The sequence below is a fragment of the Talaromyces amestolkiae genome (genome assembly GCF_001896365.1).
Source record: "Talaromyces amestolkiae strain CIB chromosome Unknown scaffold15.1, whole genome shotgun sequence".
Classification (NCBI taxonomy): Eukaryota; Fungi; Ascomycota; class Eurotiomycetes; order Eurotiales; family Trichocomaceae; genus Talaromyces; species Talaromyces amestolkiae.
This window is the reverse complement of record NW_024468051.1, coordinates 42410-59594: the sequence shown is the minus strand read 5'-3', so window position 1 is coordinate 59594 and position 17185 is coordinate 42410. Positions and strand designations below refer to the sequence as shown.

The 17185-nt window shown below is 47.6% G+C and overlaps 5 protein-coding genes across 5 annotated transcripts; 3 read left to right on the top strand and 2 right to left on the bottom strand.

The window, feature by feature from the left end:
• Positions 1-909: 909 nt before the first annotated feature.
• BHQ10_007268 (uncharacterized protein) lies at positions 910-3410 on the bottom strand (the record flags this gene model as incomplete). Its single annotated transcript, XM_040879945.1, has 4 exons — positions 910-1647; positions 1720-2012; positions 2061-2338; positions 2386-3410. 4 exons carry the CDS (start codon positions 3408-3410, stop codon positions 910-912), a joined length of 2334 nt encoding a protein of 777 aa, XP_040735772.1.
• A 4728-nt stretch (positions 3411-8138) lies between these two features.
• BHQ10_007267 (uncharacterized protein) lies at positions 8139-9373 on the top strand (the record flags this gene model as incomplete). The annotated part of the gene is made up of 6 exons (XM_040879944.1): positions 8139-8280; positions 8381-8390; positions 8452-8475; positions 8532-8676; positions 8732-9210; positions 9262-9373. The coding sequence occupies 6 exons, from the start codon at positions 8139-8141 to the stop codon at positions 9371-9373; spliced, it is 912 nt and encodes a 303-aa protein (XP_040735771.1).
• Positions 9374-10198: 825 nt separating this feature from the next.
• Positions 10199-12906, top strand: BHQ10_007266 (uncharacterized protein; the record flags this gene model as incomplete). The annotated part of the gene is made up of 2 exons (XM_040879943.1): positions 10199-10717; positions 10888-12906. The coding sequence occupies 2 exons, from the start codon at positions 10199-10201 to the stop codon at positions 12904-12906; spliced, it is 2538 nt and encodes an 845-aa protein (XP_040735770.1).
• Positions 12907-13213: 307 nt separating this feature from the next.
• BHQ10_007265 (uncharacterized protein) lies at positions 13214-13785 on the top strand (the record flags this gene model as incomplete). The annotated part of the gene is made up of 2 exons (XM_040879942.1): positions 13214-13501; positions 13573-13785. 2 exons carry the CDS (start codon positions 13214-13216, stop codon positions 13783-13785), a joined length of 501 nt encoding a protein of 166 aa, XP_040735769.1.
• Positions 13786-14169: 384 nt separating this feature from the next.
• BHQ10_007264 (uncharacterized protein) lies at positions 14170-17050 on the bottom strand (the record flags this gene model as incomplete). Its single annotated transcript, XM_040879941.1, has 3 exons — positions 14170-14556; positions 14617-16157; positions 16204-17050. 3 exons carry the CDS (start codon positions 17048-17050, stop codon positions 14170-14172), a joined length of 2775 nt encoding a protein of 924 aa, XP_040735768.1.
• Positions 17051-17185: the final 135 nt, after the last annotated feature.

Below are 17185 nucleotides of genomic sequence, written 5' to 3'. Positions count from 1 at the left end.
TGACGACGATTACGATTTATGATTACGATCCTGATGTTTTTTTTGTATGATATTTCCATGTTTGCGCAGATTATGATACCTGAATTATGATTATGTACGATTTTGTTATATCCTTCAGCCGTTCATGCAACGCCTACTTATTTATACTTTATATACTCCAAGCCAACAGTAAACTCGCATAGGCGGCTAAATGATTGGCCGTTCACGTCGCTAGATATAACACGAATGCTTTGATAGCGCCGAATGGATTACTAAAAACAGACAACCAGCTGGCGGGCACATTAAGTCCTCAACTAGAGAGCTGTGAGTATGACCATTTGGGGGATCAAAGCCCGAGAAAATCTAACTATGGAGATCTTGGGAGGGGTTTTCCCCCTCTCCGACGATCTTGAAATTTGGAAATTGAAATTTCATCCTGACTTTATTATTCATTCAATAAATCGTGCCAGGAAGGCAAAATGCCGAACGTCGGCCGCCCAAGTCGCGACTGCCACGCCTGTCGCAAACGGCGTATCAAGGTACTCCTCCTATCTACATTTCTTCAAACCCCTTTTTGAGAGCCTTTTGAGCCATATCTAAAAATCTATTCTACATGGACAGTGCGATCTCCTCCGGCCCGAATGCACGCAATGCCAACGCAAATCCCAATCCTGTCCCGGATATCGAGACGAGCAGGAGCTCATGTTTCGTGTTGAGAGTGTTTCTACCTTTGAAGCTAAGAACGCTGGTGGTAATAATGATGACAAGGGAGGGGTAGATACCGCTGATGAGCGAAATGTCGATGAGCAGCCTACCAAGGCCGAAAAGTGATTTGCGATAGAATATTTTGAGGGTATGTTCATGCGTATATGCATGCATGTATGTATGTACGAAACGAAGAAAGGACATAATCAAATGGGTATATTGTGCTCAGAATGTTGGGAGTTGGAATATGCCATGTTCGGGAACCCAGTCGAATTCCATTTCCATGGGGAACATGTCGTGGCCGGTACCGTTGCTGCCCATCGCAGGGGGGAACGAATGGTTGTGTAGATTTATTAGCTGTTGATTTTGCTGCTGCTGGAGGTTCCACATGTTTTGTGGATGGATTTGGTACTCGTTTCCGGGGGAGACGGTTGGTCGGACCCAGGATGTTGGTTGGGTGTAATTAGGGTAGTATGTATTTGTGGTCGTGGTTGTAGCACCTTTGGTCACGCTGCTGGTCACTTGAACCGCGGTCATGTTATGGGCAGACATGTTATGATAGCCACCGAAATGGTGAGATTGCTGTGGATTCTCAACATGCGGCGGTTGCTGTTGCTGTTGTGACAAATGTTCTCTGACATAAGAAAAGTTCACTTCATGATAACTGATTGGTGTTGGCAGGGGCACTATTCCTCCGTGCCAGGAATCTGACACCGTTGACGTCGAAGGACCGACAGCAACTTCGTTACTGTTACTGTTATTGCTGTTGCCGGCATTGTTGTTTCCAGCATTGCATTGAACTCGTTGCTGCGCTTCTTGATCTGTGCAGTGTTTCATAAACCGTTGCAACCAGTCTCGTGATTTGCCTCCTACAACAAGTAACCATCGCGCTGGAATTGGATACTTGGATGCAGCGCTTGCTTCAGTGAGTCTTTGAGTCAATTGCCCTAGGTAGTTCTCTACCTTGACAGTGTCAGGTTTAATGACTTCTCCTAGTGCACCAGACTTAACAGAAAAAAAAATCTTCAGCAATACCATAAGGCCCAACACGGTGCGGGAGTAAGTCAAATTAGGCATTTTTCGCATGGTATGTACGTCGCATTCCAGGAATGTGTTGAGCAATCCCTGTGCAGCGTGCATCCACTTGATGGTAAGGTCAACTCGAATCGCACTGAGCGGTTCTGCTGGCTTTTTGAGAGCTTTCTCTCCATCCGGAGCAGGAAGGGTGTAATATTGCTGTTTGATGGCATCTGGGTCGCGGTATCCTTCGCCAATACCAAGTTCATAGACCACCAAGGTGGTGTACTGAAACTCCAGCATCATTGGGACTGGTATGAATTAGGAAATGTGTAATCACAGCAGGATAGACTACTTACCAGTAAGGAGTTCAGGATTAATATCCTCTTTCCAGTCTTCCATCTTTTTATCAAACAGGCGGAGCACACCATTGACACGAGTTTCAGACAGCAGAGCCGTTGAGCTGGTATCGTCGAGACCGAATGATGACAATGCCTCGTCTGTGATGGTTTGAAGACCGAACCAGCTAGCATAACGTCTGTCTGAATCATGCGGAGAACGAGAGAGCAGCCGCACACACTCTTTGATCCAGTCGTTATAAGGCAGTAAGTTGGGTCGACGGGTTCGCATAGCCACGCTATGAAAGTTAGTACATATTACGAACATTTCGTGAGAAAAACTTACTTTGAAGCTAGATGATAGCAGGCGAGTATTGTACGAGCTTGTTCGGCCATCTGTTCATCAAATTTGCTCGGCGGCTTAACATGTTTCTGCCCAGGCGCAACTTTCCGAGGCATGCGCTTTCTCGAGGCAATCCCAATTTCCAACGCCATGGTAGCAGCGATATGCGAATATTGATATGCTTGTATCTGCGAAGGCAGCTCCGGTGGAAGGTAGTATATGTTCATCAAGAGAAGTGCCTGCACCATTTCCAATGATTTTTCCGCCTTGAAAAAGAACCGCTGCGCGTACATGGTGAGCATTTCACGGTTGAGAGTATTTGCGAGACCGTTGTCAACTGCGATAGAAGTGCCCGCTAGGATGGCTAGGAAGAGCACGGGTTTTGTAGTACGGAGGTGACGAGCGGTTGTATCGGCGGGCAAGACCATGAACGGGAAAAAAGCAAGCAGATCATTGATAAAAAGTGAAACCAAGTCCTCTGCTGTACTTATAGAGATGATACCGCGGTCTATGACATCCGCATCGCCATCAGGAAAACTCGAGGTTAGAGTCAATGCCGGAGTACCGCCTACGGAAGAGCTCCCGTCACGAGACATTTGCGAAGTAGAACCAATAGCGGGAGACTGCGACGTATCATGAGACCTATTCGATGAATTGTATTGAATGTCCTGATAATTCGGCGGTGGTCGTTTCACTGCCTCCGTTCCAAAATCTACCTCGTCCGCCCCTTCGTCTTCATCCACACTCTCAGTCTCTTCTTCACCTGCCGTCTCCTCGACAGCCAAACGTCGTTCCTTCAGTGCCGTGCGCATCGCAGCCATCTCCCTTTCCAACTGAGCGACACGGGTATCCGTCCGTTTCCGCGGGCGACGCCGCTGCGGCGCGACAAATATACATGCCCTCTTCGCCTTTGCGCATCGTTGACACTGGTTGGTCGCAATTGGGTCGGGGAGACAGCGGACCTTCAGCGACCGGCAGGATTCGCAGGAGCGGTTCAATTGTTGGGCGGGAGTTGAGCGTGGTTCCATTTGGTCGTGCGAGGCTGCGGGTTGAGTGGACATACTCGCATGAACGGCTGGCTGCATACGAGTGTGGTTGGCTGATTCAATCGAGTGTTGTGACTTGCAGGTGATCAATAGTCAGCACGTATCAAAGGTCTGTACAGATTTGCTACGTCGCATCAAGATCGTAGGCAGAAGTTATGGCGGGGTGGTAACAATAGCGACACTGAACACAACAACATTCACGGCCATGCTCGATCGTGCAATGCCCTCAGTAACCAGACCGGGACTGGGTATGGTAGACTGGGTTTACTTGCTGCCCGTCCTCCACAGATAGACATATGGCATCGTCGCAGGCAGCATTGCTGGAATACGACCTGTGGATCGATCAAAGACATTAAATCCAGAAGCCTGAAAGACAAGGCAGAATTGGGCGGCTGTTCCCGCGCTAAGCTTTCCTGGGAAAATCAGCTAGCCAATCAAAGAGCTTATTTCAAAGTCCGATATACTGCCATATACAGTTAGTGTAGAAACTTATATCCGATCCTGTTTAATCTAAGAGCCAATCAGAAGCTGTAGAGAGATGTCGTAGATCATGACTGTTGTACTAGGCCCGACACGTCAATCTCTATTCGTTTGTTTAGCCCTAATAGCCTATGTTGGTAATTTACCTAGACTCATATTCGGCATGCCAATTCCTTGGGAACCTAGATTGGATGAGTATTGTCAAGAAAAGGCAAGATTGTCGGATTGATGACCTCTGCCTAGGAATATGCAGAAGCCTTGGATTGGCAACAGGTAGCTCGACGTCACTGTGAACATCAGATTGAGGGCAATCTAGGCACTCGCAGCAAAGAACAGCCCATTGGCTGTCTAATGTTCAATACCTACAGACACCTACATCTCCTACAAAAGTAAAAAATTGCATTGAGTCTTGTCCCCCCACTCGATCACTTCCTATTGAGATTGCAATGGTCGACGTGGAGTTCAACGACACAGATCGTCCTGCACTTATCAAAAATTTCGATGATTTGCTTGGCTGAGCCCGAGAGTTGCTTTCAAGTACGTCCAAGACATTCCTATGGTTGTCTCACATTGACAACCTTCGATAGATCGTTACTGATCTCGGGGCAAACCCGGCGACCGACAAAGAAGAACATTATCGAGTAGATCATGTCTGTCTTCTGAATACCTTATTCTACCAAGGTCCAATTCATAATTTGATAGTCGAGCCACGTAAGTCGCCCGTCCCTATCTCTTGTGGATAGACTACTGTGCACTAAGCTAAGATCATATTTGACAGGTATTAGAAGAAAAAGTCCACCCATCTCAAAATATGGATCGTGCTACAAAGACAGAGACTGGAAGCGAGAAAGCACGACTGCTTCGTCAACGCTAGAAAGTAAAGATTCGTCCTTGTCGCAGCAAGACAGAATAAAGACTCCACTGCTCAATAATTCGGATGAAGCAATAGAGTTGCTTAGGGTACATCACAGTATTGTACTGATTCAAATCTCTCTTAAATTGAGAATCTAACTTGTGTATGGTAGTATCACACAGAAAGTCGTTGCTAGCGATATCTTCCCATACCAGTCTACCCAAATATACTGCACAAGCGCTGATTCTATACTCGCTGCCTAGATCAATTCCGATCTACCGGGTTGACTCCGGGATTATCGAAATATTCGATGTCAGAATTGGCAGCTTGGAATCTCTAGATTGAGCCCCTTGCCACATGCCAGTTGCTCTCTTGAATTCTTACATCTATTTCATTGAGTCAGTAGATGCTCTTGGGAATTATTCGGTGTGATGGAAGTTGAAGCACGGCTCTATGTGCCTCCCAAAACACGCCTTTGTAGCCCGAGGGTGATGGGAGTTGTGTCACAGACACTGCGAGGAATCTGTATACCAATCGTTCAAAGACCCCAATATAGATTGGGTGACTTTATTGGGATATAGCCCGATTCAAATTGAAGCCCCCGTCGAACATTTTATTGCATCCATGACTGTCTTTGTTCTTGGGCGGGATCGTAGAACGCGTGAGCTGCAAGACTTGAAATGGCAGGACGCTTATGGCGGCAGTAGTGCTGCTGTGATGACTGCCGCGTGGTTTTGAGTTTGTTGCTCAGATAGAAGTCTCGTGTGTTCCAGGGTTGACTGACGGTAAATTGCAAGTCTTACATATCATAACGTGGGAATATTCTTGACCTCGGCTGAGACTCTCCATTTGAGAGTTGGCGCAGGTATGTCGCATAAGATACCGAGTGAGACATGTAGCGCGCACAAATGACAATAGAGAGGGATATATACAGACGATATATCAAGAAATTATAGGGTGACCAGAGCTTGGTGATGGAGCGAAAGATGAGAAGCAAGTGGGGAGGGAGGCTCAAGCTAGATTTATAAATAGACTGGAGTTCAGGCAGCAAGGCATTTACTTCTTAACGATTGACTCCTTAGTTGCACATGCCTTTTACTGATCGATAATGAAAGTATGGACAAAGAGACTAAACATGTGCAGTATCTCTAGTGAATCCTAAATTAAACAAAAAAGAAAAAAGCGAGAAACACATTCAACCTCTTTGTTCTTTGGCAACGGTCATCTCTATTGACAAAATGAGTATAATCTTAGAATAGTGCAATGCAAGTGCTAAATCTCAAAGAGACTCCACTACATTGGCAAGCAGAGATTAGGGAAACTTGTTTTCAGAGCTAGAATAGGCTCTCTTGTTCATAAAATGACTGATAACCATCTGCAACGAAGAGATTTCCTGCCAGCAAATGATTTCATTCTTCACAGATCATTCAAAAAAGGAACATAGCCCTTGTATAATGCGCAGATCCTGATTATTAAATCTATTGCATATGGGGACAATCTCGAAAACGACTGTGGAAGCGACATTGCAGATGGTAGTCAAACCTGAAATTGTCTCTCAACCTGAGTCATGATACAACATAGATGTGCAGACTTGTTTTAGATGAGTCGAGGATCGTGACCATCGCTTATCCGTGGACGGCGTATTGAGTGTGTAGTGCAAAGCCGCTATACGAAAGTTTGAAGGGTCACTGACGAGCGGGATAGGAATGTATGCATGTCTCACTGTGTTGATAATTATCTCCAGACGGCAGTCAATGCAAGCATGAGGTTAGAAGTAAGCTCATGGACTGTTGGTTGGTTGTAGATCAGATCCACCAGCCCGTAGCCCGCCAAGGCTCTTCGTTTCAACGACTAGTCAGCTGTCATGGTAGGGCGGAATTCTTGTTGCATGATCGACATCGGCGGCGTTGCATTGCGTGAGCATACAATTGAACGGTATTTCCCTGTGCCGAAGAAAAGTGAGATAGTTGTGCAAAGGAGAGATCAGTACTGTAATGCTCCGTACAGGCTGATGCCCGCCAAGCGATGCCAATATATGCCAAGATAAGCCAAGGGCGCATGACGACAGCCAAGCAGATCAGGGATCTCAACGTGCCCAAACAGGAAACCCATCACGCGTGCGCCAGTCAGCCTTTAGCTTGTGCTTCCGCACAAGGTACGGAGTATCCATGTAACAACTGACTCGTCAGATACACCGGTCAATCAAGCGAAGTCTTCCCCTTCCAGCGCAAAGTCGAAACGCATTCGTCAGCGTCCAAAAGAACGCGTGGCACGGAAAAGCCAGATTGCGTCTGATTGGATGACTCCACTCGAGCGGCCAATAACAGGACAGATGACGGGGAGATAACAGCGAAATTAATCAGATCATTTAAATTACGTAGTAAAGCCAATTGCGTCGGCCAGACAATGGAGACACGTGAGATGCTGAGGCTGTTTCAATACGTCGCATCGCTATATGCATGGCAGTACGACTGCCTACATAGTCCTACGTGTAGATGTTAACCTGAAGTTTCTCAATTTCTGAAGAGGTATCATAGTACCCTAAGAATATACTGTGTACGTATATGAATACTTGGCATCAGGCATAGCTGCTTGGCATGTTCGGCAGGCGTAAGCCACTCTCGATCTGCCGCCAAAAGGGGGCGCCAAGAGGCGAGGCGTCCGGCAGCAGGCTCTGATAAGATCAAGAATCCATCTGACGCGTACGATTCGGCTTTTGATTTGATTTGCGGTGAGATGAGTGTACATACTCAACATGATCTGTTGAGTATTGGACGAATATAGAATGCAGAGTAGAATGCAGACCGAAGTGCACACTGTAGAGTGACCGGTTATCTGATTATATTACAGACATGCGTGGTAATCGGAGAAGAAGAAAAGATCGCGTAGATAAGACTGGAAATCGGGCACGTTACCCACTGTATTGTAATTACCAGCTAGCTCAGTTTGGCCTACGTACGCACCGTCGTAGGTTTGTATGGACCCAGTATGGGGTAAATTCCTGCCATTTGCATTCGCCATGTCAAGACTCTCGCTCTTCGCTTCTCTCTTAAAGTCTCTTTAAACCTCTACACTTCACTCTCACTTTACGCAACCCCTTGTATATACTAATCGCATTCCAGTCGATCATTGCATTATCCATTCTATCACAAGCTGCGTTGTCTGAGTCGCCTGTGCAGCTTCAAGCCGTATCTCCTCGTGACCGTCCTATCAACCTCTTCAGACCGCGGCAACTGCTAAATCGCGATTTGACTTCTTCCTTACCGCTTGCTCTGGCGACACCGTGTACATAGTCCAGCCCAGCCCTTGAGGCTTGTTGCGTGTCTTTTTTCCTTTCTTTTCTTTTCTTTTTTTCTTTTAACAATCACCTCAACATAATGCGCACAACACCGTTAATATGGGCCTTGATAGCCGCTACAGCAAGCGCCGCGGTGGTCGACACCAGTTTCATGGACGAGAGGGAAAAGCTGGCCAAGGACTGGACCGGAAAGGGCGGTGATCCAGCGTGGAAATATTTTCGTAAGTTCCTTGAGTTGTCATCGTGTTCGGTATTTCCGTCGGAGTATCATACCCTTGGATGGAATACTGTTCAGAACGTCCGGCTAATATACTCCTCTAGATGAATCTTCGTGAGTTCAACTACCTAGGTGGGTTTCTTAGTGTCATTGCTAACAAAGCATTGCCTTGTAGATTTAGTGGTCATTATGATGGTCGGTATGTATTAGACTCGTGGACAATGCGCAAGGACCGGGTGTGCTGACTCGACCTAGTTATACCGACAAGGCCCTTGATCACGAGGATCAAAATGCGCATTTATCAGCCCTAATCACAACATACTTGTCATTTATGGATGAGCTAGGAGTAGAAACCTGGATCATGCACGGCACATTACTAGCATGGTGGTGGAACCAAAAGGTGATTTGCGCCTTCTTTATCACCTTAATAGCACCTTTAACAGTGTTTTGAACAGATCTTCCCCTGGGACGACGACCTAGACGTCCAAGTCTCCGAACCAGGCATCCACTTCCTTGCCGAGAACTACAACATGACCGAACATAGCTTCGAAATCCCCGGCGTCGGCGCACGCACATACAAGCTCGACATCAATCCTCACTACATCGTGCGAACAACCTTGGACAGACAAAACGTCATTGACGGCCGATGGATTGACACGTCAAGCGGTCTATTCATCGACATCACCGCCGTGCGCTCAGATGACTCGCGACGAGCGGCAGGCGACAAGGGCGCGCTGATGTGCAAGGATTCGCATCGCTATCAGGAAAACGAGATTTTCCCCTTACGACGGACCGTATTTGAGGGCGTACCGGCCAAAGTGCCGTATGCTTATACGAAGTTGTTGGCGGGTGAATATGGACAAAAGTCCATGACCAATGCGCGGTTCAACGGATATACCTTTTCCGAAGAGGTCCAGCAATGGGTCAAGAATTCGTACGTTATTGAGGTCTTGTTCAACAGTTCCAGAAACTAACGATTCAATAGGGAAGTTGAAAAAGTGGAAGAAGAGCAAGGAAAACAACCAGAACAGCACGAAGAAAAAGAAAAGAATAGAATCTACAACTTTATACAACACACCGATGAGCCGACATCATAGTCTTCTACAACATAATCATGACAAAATATCAAAACGTCTTTTAGCAATTTCGGGTTCAGTTTATTTTCATCAGTGCCTAGCTTGGTGTCCTGGGCTTCGGTGCAATGCATTGCCGGTGTTGGTCTTGATTTTCTGGACATATGTATGTTTGATGTCTACCTATATACCTCTTTGTTCATAGCCATTACTGTATATACAATATCAGCGCGCACATACTTTATACATTGAATGCATACCGCATGACTATTTACCTGCTTGCCGAATAGGAGATAGATCTATGGTCTTCCTGATAATTAAGTTGGGTTTGCCGTAATCCTCTACACTTGAAAATTCTCAGACTCTCTACCGTGTTTTCAAACTTTCATGGATAGTGGCTTATTACAGGGTGCCAACATCCTAGGGTTAATGAGGGTTGAGTGTACATGTGTAGTAAGTTAGCCGCCCCACTTGCCTACCTTGACAACGACAACCACCGCTTAACTTCAACTATCAAAATCCGTCTCTATGTCGTCGCCAATTCGAAAAATGGCAGTCGCGAATATCCTCAAAGTGTCTTAGCAGTGGAATACTGTTATCTCCGCTTATGGAAACTGCTTCACAACAGGTTGTGTTCAGATCTGCCTGCATGCGACTCACAGAGCTGATACCACGCCATCGCAAGCTACCCAATTTACGCAACCTCGCATCTCGTCCTCTTCGGCCCGTGAAAGAGCAAGAAAGCGTGAAACGGACGAGTCGCAAACCTAGACCATAGCGCTTACACGAGTTCAACACAAGAAGAAGGCGAAATCAAAAATCATCACCTGCATGAACGAGATCTGCAATATGTCTGCCGAAACACCGTTAAACAATGCGACTGGGTACACTACATATCCACCATCGACATCAACCCCGTTCGCCACCGCCAATCCAGACGCAAGTCCAAATATAAACCCGAATACAAATCCATCTACGTCATCGGATAACACCGGAGGGGTCAGTGCTACCGCAGACTCGAACCTCAACCTCCGCAGTTGTGTGACCTGCCGCCGCCGCAAGGTACGCTGTAACAAGAGAGAGCCATGCTCCAACTGCGTCAAGGCGGGTATTGAGTGTGTCTTCCCTGGCCCCGGTCGTGCGCCACGGAAACAGCGACGGCCGCCTGATGTTGAGGTCCTGTCGCGATTGAGGAGGTTGGAAGGTGTCGTTGAGAGTTTGGGAGGCACAGAGGCGATTGAGAAGTTGATAGCGGCGAGATTGACGGGTGAATCACCGGCGAATACAAACTCGGCGAACACCAACGAGAATAACGATACTGGCGGATCGTTTCGAGCGTCTGAGATCGAGGATAAGTCCGGTCCGAGGGTGTGTAATATAAACTCCACGCTAGGAAATGAGGTACAACAAGAGCTCGGACGGTTAGTTATTGATGATTCGAAAAGCATTTATATGAGCGATCGTTTGTATAGCAGTCTCAGCAACCAGGTACTATCATTCTTCGAACGCAGATGTGGTTGTCGCTAAATATATCACAGATTGAGGAATTGGAGCAGATCCTCGAATCTCCTAGTGAAGCAGACGAAAACGAGAACTCTCCTGAAGACTCAACGCAATCGCCTAACAATCGCAACCACGATGCTTTTCTGTTTGGATACAGTTCAGTGGCCCATACTCTGCACAACTATCATCCGACCCCGACACAAGCATTCATCTTGTACAAAACATATGAGCAGAATGTATCACCGTTGTTGACGGTCGTACATAGACCGACTATTCGGAACCTGATCATCAATGCAGCTATGGGCGATTCAATAGACAAAAGTAATGAGGCGCTTGTTTTTGCTGTTTATCTCGTCGCTGTGATTAGCATGCCCCCTGAACAATGTCTGGCGGAATTAGGAGATGACCGGGATACGATGGTCAGCCGATTCCGCTTCGCGACCGAACAGGCTCTAGCGAGAGCAAACTTGTTAAATTCACGCAACATAAACCTGCTGCAGGCCGGTGTCTTGCTCATCTCGTGTATCCACAAAATTGATCATGGCAGGTTTGTCTGGACAATGTGTTCGGTTATACTTCGACTGGCGACTGGTCTGGGTATCCACCGCGACGGGACCAATTTCGGGCTGAGCCCATTCGAGACGGAAATGCGCCGTCGACTCTGGTGGCATATAGTCATTGTGGATGTGCGAACTGCAGAGGATCACGGAACCGATCCTATGATTAACGAATGGATGTACGATACGAGGATGCCTTTGAATATCAACGATGACGACATTAGCCCGGAAATGAAGTTTTTTCCACCCGAACGGGCAGGATTTACAGACATGACTTTTACCATGATCCGGTGCCATGTCTCTAGGAACTATCGCAATTTGATCAGTTTCCCTGGAGGAACGAAGTCGGTCACACCAACTTTAGAGGACCGCAAAAAGACAGTGGAATGTTTGCACAAGACATTGAATGAGAAATATGTCAAGTATTGCGATATGCAGGAACCGCTGCAATGGGCGTGCGCAACAATGGCGCGATTGGTAGTAGCCAAGTTGTGGCTGGTTGTCCATCATCCCATGCTCAAGAACAATCTAACGTCGCTCTCCGTCGAGGATCGCAATAGAATACTGTTAACGTCGATCGAAGTGATTGAGTTTACCCGACTTATGGAAACGAGCGAATCGACAAGACGCTGGGGTTGGTTGTTTGGGTCATATGTTCAATGGCATGCAATTGCTTTTGTGCTTGCAGAACTCTGTGTCAGACCGCAGTGTCCGGGGGTCGATCGTGCTTGGCTCGCGATTGACTCGACGTTTCATGAATGGGAGCGCGGGTCGATGGGAAAGAAGGGATCATTGTGGCGGCCGCTGACAAAGTTGTATAATAGAGCGCAAGCGTCTCGTGCGAAACGGTATGGACCGCCGGGAACTGGTTGTCCAACGATAGATCATATACACGATATAACGCAGCCGCAGCCGAAACCGCAGCAACAACAAAGAAGTCAACCACAAAAGACAAAACCAGACCAGCAACGGCAAAACAGCACTAACAGCAGTCCCTACCAAAGAGACGGAAATACACCCCAGTTCTCCAGTCCGGGACAAACATCCCACGGCGCAGATCCGAACTCTTCCATATCCGCCCCTATAACACAGACGTCAACGAACAAAACTAATACCACAAAACCTATACCCGAATTCAATCTCGACATGAGTAAAAATATACCCGACATTCTGGGCGATTTCATGCCTCAATATACCATGGCAATATCGGGTTCTAGTGACAACAATGGGCCCAATGCCTCGAATATGAATAATATACCCATCACTACGAGTGGTATGAATACCACCGATATAAACAATCCAACAACCTCTACATTCTCCTCTACTCCCGCCGCATACATCAATCCTAACAACAATGTCTGGACAGAAGACATGCCGAACGCATTCGGCATGCCTATGGACTGGGAACAGTTCGATGATGTGATGCGCGATTTCCAGCAGGAGTTTGAGCAGGTTGCCGGGCCGGACTCGGGGGATTCCCAGATACGTTTTATGTGAATGAACAGTAAATGGAAGTACATAACGATTCTATTCCAACTCGTAAGCTAGTAGTATATACTACGGAGTATGCTGTTAGGGTTGAGACGTAAGTAAGTTAGGGTAATGATTTTCGAGTGGGTCATGAAGTGGGTCGCGGAGCAGTACCAGCTAACCAATAATAGAGCTGGATGACGATAGAAGACACGCAGCTTCAACTGCCTTCCCCGTCCGACTTCAACCTACAACAGCAAACACCGCGAAACTCAATTGAGCAATTCCCTCCCATCAAACATACCTCACAATTCACAATATAAAGAAAGCGACAATGGCCCCAAAACGCCAACAAGCAACCTCCCCCTCCGCCGCCGCCATCTCAACCCCCAGCACAACCACAACCGGCACATCAACACCCACCACCACAATCTCATCTTCAACAACAACAGCAGCAGTTGCCCTGTCGCCCAAGGCATCCGTCGCCGAAATCACACAACACATCCTAAACCGCTACTTTGCGCAGACGCCGCAGCGGACGTTCCTTCTTGATGCGTTTATGGTGTATCTGGTGCTTGTGGGAGGGATACAGTTTGTGTATTGTGTCGTTGCTGGAAATTACGTCCGTCTCCCTTCTCCTATAGCAGTCTCTAATAACTTTTCAAGGATTTATGTGCTGATGTTTTGGTGTAGCCATTCAACGCCTTCCTAGCAGGTTTCTCAGCCGCCGTCGGCCAGTTTGTGCTCACTGCTAGTTTGAGGATGCAGACTACTTCCTCTTCTTCCGCCTCCACGAATGTCTCGATCTCGTCGAAAGGGAAATTACAGACTACTTCTAGTACAGAGCAGGAGGGAACGCAGGAAGTTTCCCATGAAAGGTTCGTCCCTTTTCCTTATAAGCTGTAGTTTTGGGCGAATGCTGATGTGTTGAGGATAGGGCATTCGCGGATTATATTTTTGGAAGTTTGATATTACACTTTTTCTGCATTAATTTTATTAACTAGACTACCCTGAAATTCGGGTTCGTCGAGATGGGTAAAGAGGGAAGAAGTGCTGCCGGGTCTTATGGCACCTATATTTACACAGTGTGGATTAACTAGGTTGCGTGTATATCTATTCAAAATTCGGAGTACGTACTGTATTTGCTTATAGCTGGGGCATATCAAACAAACCATTTGAAGAATCAGAATCAGGTCTTTTTATTTCCATGCCTAGTCTTTTATACAACGCCGAAAATGCTCATGATATGCTCAATCAACGTAAGGTATCGTATCATAATTTGTGCAAGGCTCAAAAAGCTCTTCCTCCAGGCCGCCGAACGACCACGGGCTTTTTGACTACACTCCCACCACCACCACTACTCGCACTCAAACCACCCCTCTTCCCACCGCCAACAACCGGCCTCTTCACAACCGACGACGACTTCGTCGTACCACCAGTAGCAGCAGAAGCAGGCCGTCCAATCCCTACCCCAACCTCAATCTCCCTTTTTCTGCGCACAGGATCATTCTTCTCCTTTTCCCGCTCCTTTTCAGCGGCCGCGCGCTCACGGTCAGCCGCCATTTGAGTCTCGATCTCCATTCGACGATTGAATTCGTGTTCTGTGATACGCTTTTCGCGGTGCGAGTATCCCTTTTCTTTGACGGAGTAGAAGACGCCGCCCAATTCGGCGAGCCACTGTCCCCTCGTTAGCTTGACAGTCACTTAAAAAATGTTAAAATGAAGGGGAAGGCTTACGTGAGGATCCACCGCGGTAACGGTAGACATATACTCCTTACTCGTCAATATAAGCTCATGATAAACCACATAATCCGGCACATAACCCAGCCCATACAGCGCACTGGTCGGATGCAACTGCACCGTAACACTAGTCCGCAGATTGATAAACTCTCCCAACCCCTTTTTGCGCGCTGCTTGATGGTAGTACCCTGAACAAATGCATTTGCGAATCACGTCCCAGTCTGTGCCGCAGCTGACCAGCGGCATCTTTTGCACGGTCATGATATCGTGCAGTTGTTCGCGAATCTCTTTGGCGCGGCGCAGGGATTTGGAATGTAGGAAGTGCCGCACGCACCAGGCGTCAGAGTAGCCGTTGGATTTCCATTGGGTGTATACATGCAGCAGAGTGAGGTGGTCGGATTCGGGAACGAAGAATTTCTCGCGCGCTGCGTCGGATTCTTCTTGGCGTTCTTTGGGGCGGAAGAAGACGTTTGGTACGGAGAGCATGGAGACGATTGTTAGTACTTCTTCGCTGCAGCCGTACTCTTCGGATGCGGTGATCAATAGTTTCGCTAATGATGGATCCATGGGGAATGGGGTCATGCGACGGCCGAGTGGCGTCAAGTCTCCTAGATTGTCCAGTGCGCCGAGAGACCACAATTCGAACAATGAAGTGGAAATTGTCTCCTGTGGCGGGGGATCCATAAAGTCAAAGTCCAAGAGGKCCTTGACCCCTAATGATTTCAACAAAAGCACCGTATTAGCCAAGCTGGTTCGCTGGATTTCTGGAATTGTTTGGATATATAGTTCGTTTTTGAATGCTTGCTCCGTGTACAGCCTAAAAGCTTTACCCGGACCCGTTCTTCCGGCTCGTCCAGCACGTTGACCGGAGTTTGCTTGAGAGATGGGCGTAATCTGAAGTGTGTCCATACCCATACGAGGGTTGTAAACCTTTAGCTTCGAAAATCCCGAATCAACCACATACATAATACCATCGACAGTCAAACTCGTTTCGGCGATGTTTGTTGCCACAATGACTTTTCTGACTCCCGGCGCGGCCCGTTTGAAAATTCTCGCCTGTTGCTCGGCAGGCATTTGACTGTAGATAGGGAGAATGCTCAGCTTTGGCGGGTCGTTCAGCATTTTCAGTCGCTCTTCGACTAGTTCGCATGTAGCCTCGATGTCTTCTTGACCGGTCATGAACACTAGAATATCGCCTGGTCCTTGAGAGACGTGGATTGCAAGAACCTGCTTGACAGCGCTGTCCACGTAGTCTTCACAAGGCGAACGAGAGAATTGTATGTCGACAGGAAATGTACGGCCAGGAATGATAAATTCTGGCGCACCGCCGAAAAACCGTGAAAATCGTTCCGAGTTCATTGTAGCAGATGTGACGATCAGCTTCAAATCTCTTCTTCTGACCAGCACTTTCTTAATCAGTCCCATGAGGACATCTGTATTCAATGCACGTTCGTGGGCTTCGTCCATAATGATGCAAGAGTATTTGTCGAGATCCGGTTGAACCAAGGATTCTCTCAGTAAAACACCGTCAGTCATATCTATACACGTTAGCTTGTGGTCACACGAAGCTGAAGATAAACTCACACTTTATAATGGTCTTATCACTCGTGCAATCCTCAAACCGAATCGCATATCCAACAAGATCCCCCAGGTCAACCGCCATCTCCTCACTCACACGCTTGGCCACACTCATAGCTGCCACTCGACGAGGCTGCGTACACCCGATCATACCCTGTTTGCCATATCCATCCTCGTACAAAAATTGAGTCAATTGGGTCGTTTTACCAGATCCAGTTTCTCCAACCACAATAATGACCTGATTATCTCGAATAACTCGAAGTAAATCCTCCCGTACAGCAAAAGCGGGCAGATACTCTCGCTGTTCGCGCAATGTCTTGCTTTTGCTAAACGCACTAGCACCGCCTTCATCCTTTTTCAAATGTTGCGAGAATTTGTTCGTATTTTTGTAAACTTCCTCAATCGGAGCTGCCACAGCACTGTCGCCTTCATCTTCCTTGATGCCAATCAAATTCCCCAATGCCGTGCCCGCCATCGTAGTAGCGTCCTGAGCTTGCTTTTGTCGTTCTCTCTGCTGCCTCCGCTCTCTAACAACCTTACTCCCCTTTCGGCTGAAAACCGCCATATCACTTTGCGGATCCCGCACGGCAGATATAGGTTCCAACTGCTTCGTGAAGATCGTTCGACCGTCAAGGAACGGCGGGCGCAAATCGTGCACCAACAGGKGCACGCGTGTCCCTTCATCGTCATCGGGGGCAAAGTCGCTGGCGAATTCTCGTCGTTGCGCGACACCGGACGTGAGCATGCGGTTTGTTTCCCAGTTGTCGATGTCTTGTCGCTTTGCGTCGCGGAGTGGCGCGGGCAGGGAGCTTTTCTGCCTTTTGGCGGGCGGCGGCGCATCGTCGCGGGCCATTTTGGATTGTTTATCGGTCGCCTAGATATACTTCAGGCTCGGGATGCGTGTATATGGCAAATACCGTGTGTTGGAGAGTGTTTCGGTCTGGCTGGTCTGGGTAAAGATTCTGGAGAAATATAGATTCCAGACAAA